At 38.8% G+C, this 6,000-nt stretch overlaps 1 protein-coding gene across 1 annotated transcript in view; it reads right to left on the reverse strand.

Moving 5' to 3' along the window:
• Positions 1-4,568, reverse strand: part of LOC115918032 (serine/threonine-protein kinase DCLK1-like) — a 41,611-nt gene extending 37,043 nt beyond the window's left edge. Inside the window, exons 1-2 of the mRNA XM_030980892.1 lie at positions 4,456-4,568; positions 1,516-2,253 (exon numbers count right to left, since the gene is read on the reverse strand). Coding sequence (XP_030836752.1) covers positions 1,516-2,238 — 723 coding nt within the window. The 5' untranslated portion in view covers positions 2,239-2,253; positions 4,456-4,568. The remainder of the gene's footprint in view (positions 1-1,515; positions 2,254-4,455) is intronic.
• Positions 4,569-6,000: the final 1,432 nt, after the last annotated feature.

The following is a 6,000-nucleotide window of genomic DNA, read 5'->3' on the forward strand; positions in this document are numbered from 1 at the left end:
TATTTGAACAAGGTTTGAATCCTCAGTGTTTTTTCCCTTTTTTTATATCTCCCTCTCTCTCACTCTCTGTCTCTCTCTGTGTCTCTCTCTGTCTCTATTTATATATTGGGCAGTGTTTTTGTTGAAATTTTGTAAACATCATTTACATGACTGCATGTGAGCTTTTTATAAATCAGTCTCTAGACTGTTTTATCACTAGCTAGTATGAATTGAAGCACTTACATACATGTAACTGTAATAATGTAAGTCTCTATTGAAAAAATGAATTGAGAAAAAAAAAGAATTTCCTCTTCATATTTAATAAGCAGTTAAATAAATGAAACATTAGGTCTCTCGTTTTTCTAATTTAAACCTGACAGGAACCAGGACACATAACTGGGTAAAATAAACAACTTATCAGTTATCACCCACAATGAGAAGCTCTGTCAACAACTTCAACACAATGGTTAGGCCCTATGCGCTAAATCTTTTACAATCTTTGAGTACAGGTAACTGTCAAAGTAAATATACTTTACAGACAGTTAAACATCCTTGAGTGACCAAAAGGCTACTTCAGGGTTCTTCCCTAAGTAAGTTATTGTGTCTTTAACTTTTTGTATGCCACACAAATAATCTCCCTGTGCCACAATGTATTTGTCATATAATTATACCAAGGGCTTTAAGATTATTTAACTGTTTCAAGTACAAGATTAATCTATACCAATGTTAAAAGGGTTGTCATGGAATTAATCAAGAATGGAAATGGTAAGTTGGCAAAGCTTTTGTGTTGCCCAAAGCAATACTTCCATCAATTGTTTTGTGCAGGAATACATGTGTGGCATATGAGAGACTGTGTAGGGAGGCAACAAAAGCAGTCAAAGAGTTAACTAAGATTGCAAGGTTGCTCAATAACACGATTGCGTGATAAGTTGGGGGAAACAGATGCAAGTGCAAGGTTTCCGTAATCGATGAAGGAACATTATATTGCTTCAAGTTCTCTCAAAATGATTGCCATCAGAGAAAGATGAATAGTTTTCTGTCTGACAGGTTGAAGGATATTCTGTCATCATTATTGCTTTCGATTGGCAGGAATGTCTAGATTCATAGCATTTAATCGTCGACTGTATTCCCTCAATCGCATGTTCTCCCACACTCTTACAATCTGCGTATATGTATCTGCAATCCATCTCATACATCCTAACGTGAGGTGTACAGTGTCCAATTATCTCCCCCCCCCCCTTCCCCACTTTTTTTGTTGGGGGGGGGGGAGGGGGAGGGGGGAAATGGCTCTCTACATAACAACAGCTTCCACAATGATGTACACCTTCAAGATGTAACCAAATGAAGAGAAGAGTAAATGAAAAATACATCTAGTTTTTACATTGGCATATGAGCATTGGCATATATGAGCATTGGCACACTCATTAGGCTATAGGTGATTGTATATTGGGAGCTAGAACATTAGCTACATGTAAAGTTTGCAAATATGAAACCCTTCATCAGAAAATATAAATGGTATGCAGGTCATGAACTTACCTGTCTTCCGTCTAAGGTATAAAGCTTGCGAACAGCACCAGAGTCTAACTTTATGGCCTCCGTAATATCCGTCAGGACCTGCTCGAAGGAATGAGCAGTCTTCTTGTTGAGCAGGATCCTAACAGCTTTGCGGGGTTTGGCTCCACTCTTGATAACGGTTACCAGCCTTGGTTTGATGAAATCTCTGCCATCATCGATGAAGCCGTCCGTTGTGCGTGGGAGGGGCGTGTTACTGTCCCGGCCGTCCTTTCTGGCCGACGGTGACCCGACCTTCCACGCAGGATCATTAGTCCTTGAGTATTCCATGCGCTTGAAGACATCCTGTGAAGAACACACGTAGCTTTCCTCTTGTCGAAGCATACTGAGGCTCGTGACCTTGCGAGTGCCATCGATGGTAAAGACGTGCCTTACGCCCTGTGGTAAATGCGCCTTATCGGATAGAGTTCTCGTTAGGTCCTCTAACAGAGCCTCGAATGTCCTGAAGCGTTCTGGAGATACGGCGTACACGATGCCTTTGAAAAATCTGTCCCCGTTTCTGTAGAAGCACACCTTTTTAGCTTTCTTGTCCGTTGTGCGTTTCTGAAGCGATGTCCTGATTAAAACACCATGTGCACTGTGAGCGGGGCTGGGGATTCCGTTGCGGGCTGAACGCAAGCGTGATCGTTCAGTAGAACTGCGGAAGTGTTCCTGAAATTCTGCCAAGGTGGGGGAACTGTAAGCCATCTTGTGATGTTTTGCCTGTGGGGTGGAGAAGAAACTGAATGTGAACAAGAATTTATGACATATCATTACCACTGACTTTTAAAATGGCTGCATCTATATACACATTTACCATCAATGAAAAAGACACCTTACACAATTTAGTAATACATGTACCTAGTACCTAGTGTACATCTTCAAAACTGCGACATAACCATTCTTCTTGTCTTTCTTATTGTGTTGATGAGTCATGGTTTTACTCTTGCTTTGCTGAACACTTCTTTGTTTATCTCATGAATACTTCTCCCCATCTGATGCTGTAGTATATCCCAGATATTTAAAAGTGTGGGTTTGATTGTTTCCCTTTTATTTTTGAGATTGCATTGGGGAGTCCGAGTCTTTTCTTAAAATATTATCATGCACTCTGTTTTCTTGTTGTTTAAATCTAAGCCTTCATTCATAATAATGTTTGATACCACAGTTAAAATTAACTGCAGTTTTTCTCTGGATTCTGCTGCTAAACCGGTTTTATCTGCATGTAGCGAAGGGTGTTTTAAATTCTGACCTCCACCTCTAACACCATTGTGACCCTTGATCTATCCAGTATAGTTGTATAATAATTAAGACAAATAAAAATATTGAAAAAATGAACCTCCCATACAGAGTAGATATACATGAAACATACTCCTGCATACAAGTAATTAGTGGAAAATAACCACATTCACCTAGATGCAAAATACTATGCAACATCCAGTCAATTTCTTGAAATGCAATACAATAACAAGGGTGCTGTTCTTCTCTGCTATATATCCTGAATTCTTCATTTTTCTTTACATTTACGAACGACATGGATTAGACCGAAAGCTTCAGTCTCTATAATCGTCGGTTGTTCCACTGAGACTACGTCTGGCTCCACTAGACCTCCGGTTATAGAGACAGAACGATCGCCTATGCCAGCCTATGTTGAACTTATTCCGCTAGATTTTAGCCGCTAGGCCCCTCCCACAAACTTGCCACGGCCGTATTGTTATGCCCCCAAAATCCCCCAAAATGTCATTTTACCTCGTTCATTTCCAATTTTAAATTAGGCCTAGGCTATAATACATCGGTTCCACTTACTAACTTCATTGATATAATCCGTTTAATGGTCCCTTTTAAGGAAATTATCGGTCAAAATCGACATCCATGTTGAAAAGGAAAAAACTGTGATAACGCCATTACGAACGTGTAGATGGCGCACAGTTTTTCCTTCATAATCATTTTGCCTTCGGCGTAGACTAGAAGGGATGAGATTGACGGCAGCGAGAGTTAAACACGGCTTGCAAGATTTTCAACATGGATGTCGATTTTGACCGATAATTTCCTTAAAAGGGACCATTAAACGGATTATATCAATGAAGTTAGTAAGTGGAACCGATGTATTATAGCCTAGGCCTAATTTAAAATTGGAAATGAACGAGGTAAAATGACATTTTGGGGGATTTTGGGGGCATAACAATACGGCCGTGGCAAGTTTGTGGGAGGGGCCTAGCGGCTAAAATCTAGCGGAATAAGTTCAACACAGGCTGGCATAGGCAGTCGTTCAGTCTCTATAACCGGAGGTCTAGTGGAGCCAGACGTAGTCTCAGTGGAACAACCGACGATTATAGAGACTGAAGCTTTCGGTCTAGACATGGATATGCTTTGAAATCTGGATAGGACTGTTGGAAATTACATCTAACAACATGTACAATTTTGAACTTAAGATAAGAAGTTGATAAATTTGTCATTAAATTTATTTTAATTGATTTGTGCACATTTATTATGTAAATAAAATGAATATACAATACAGAATCATATACTAGCTATTATAGACCTAATTGGGATTTATAAAAACTATTTCTTTCATAAAATATGCATATGTACAACAAAATCATATAACTTCAGCCTGGTTTAGAAACATGTGTAGGTACACATCGATAATCAATAAAGCAGGCCGTCCCAGACTTATCAGTTACACATGTATTACAAGGCTTCCTGAACAAAGGGCGTCCACCGTTCCCTAGCTACACCCTACGCTTCGGGTGTTCACCGTACCCCCCTACACCGTACCCCATACACCATCCAGTGCACCTCCTCCGAGCACAGGGGTGCCGGTAAATCTAAATGTAAACACAAAATAATCAGAGATGGTTGGAACCTGAAATGATGTTTTACCAACTTGCTCACAATAACAAACCACGTGCTAAAGAATCTACTCACCTTTTTCAGGCTGGAGATTGAAAAATATGGTTAGATCGAGGATGATTTTTATATTGGGTCTTCGCTTCGTCGCTGTAAGATCCCCGCACCGGCCTACACCCGTTGAAAGCTTTTCGTACAATGAGCACAGTTTGCGACTTGCGAGCGATGCATGCACAGCGAACAGATAACCCACCTGTTCCATTACCGCGCGTGCATACCGCGCGCTGAGGGTAAGATGCAGTCCGAATGAGATGGAGATTTATTAAAGGGAAAATTGAGTTCTTGGAAAGGTGGGGGGAAATGATGAGTTTTTCCATTCGCTTTTATGTTAATGTGGAAGAATAAAACTATAGAAAGATCTGAAAAAGATAGCTCTTAAAATGCTGTCTTCTCGTGTGTTTCATAATCAAACCTTTCCAATAATTTATTCGCTTTCAGATAGTTTCTTTCACACTATTATTCGCATGACGGGGCACTGTAACACTATATTTTCTTTGCGATTTATTAAATTGACCACTATGTGCAACCAATCGAAAAGAATCAATCAAGCTATACGGGGCCCATAATTACTGAACTTCATCTTCAACATACCACACGATTGATATAAGGCGCAAGTGAAAAGGGATTTTTTTTTTTAAAAATCAAAAAAGATTTCTCTCTCTCCTGCTACATGTTTTTAACATTATTATTTTGTTTTATTCCATTTGTTTTTACACCGTTTCGTATAACAATTATTATTGACACGTGAATGAACATTGACTGGTTTTAACCAATGTTCTGTTCTTTTTAAATAAGAATCCACCGTACATAACCCACTTATATAAGCGTCACATTTAGATTGAATATCTTTGCGATTTAATTTAATTGGAAATTTGAGCAAAATTATAATTCCTTGTTTAGTATAGGCCTAGTTATGAACTATCTTTGACTAGTTAAAATGGGTGTTTTTGATAATTTAATTTAAACAAAATTGTTTCAAAAATAGTTAGGCATAGAAAATAATTTTCACTAAAACTGTCATATTTTGGGGTTTTGTTTTGAAAGGGCGGAGTCTGTTTAAATTAGGAATACTTCTTTAAAATCATGAACAATCTTCACTGAACAAATTAAGGCATGTCATATGATCTCAACGTAGACCTAGGCCTTGCAGACGGGCTTTTCAATGCTCAGTTGAACTTCCGAGAACTTTTGATCACCATTCCTTTATCATGTTGAAAAATATTGCACTAAGTTAATCTGTCAATGTGTAGCCTAAAGTTAAAACTTTTTCACTAAGGTCTTTATGTACATCGTAAAGGGAGGCCAGGGGGGGGGGGGTGAAACCTTCTCAGATTTTGATTTTAGGCGCTCTTCCAATGAACTATCATGATTCAAGTTGTGTCAACCAAGTTTAACAAACAATTTAATTAGCCTGAGAAGTGACACCTCCGCGAAACTGATAGAGGAGGAGTTGGACTTTAATTTGGGGAACTGAGCTACACCAAAGCTAGCGGTTTAAAATGATATTATTGACTTACGACGAAATGTTGAAAACAAATCTCCTTTGAAATGTGGGAGATATTT

Source organism: Strongylocentrotus purpuratus, unplaced genomic scaffold (assembly GCF_000002235.5).
Source record: "Strongylocentrotus purpuratus isolate Spur 01 unplaced genomic scaffold, Spur_5.0 spur5_scaffold_11, whole genome shotgun sequence".
Lineage (NCBI taxonomy): Eukaryota > Metazoa > Echinodermata > Echinoidea > Camarodonta > Strongylocentrotidae > Strongylocentrotus > Strongylocentrotus purpuratus.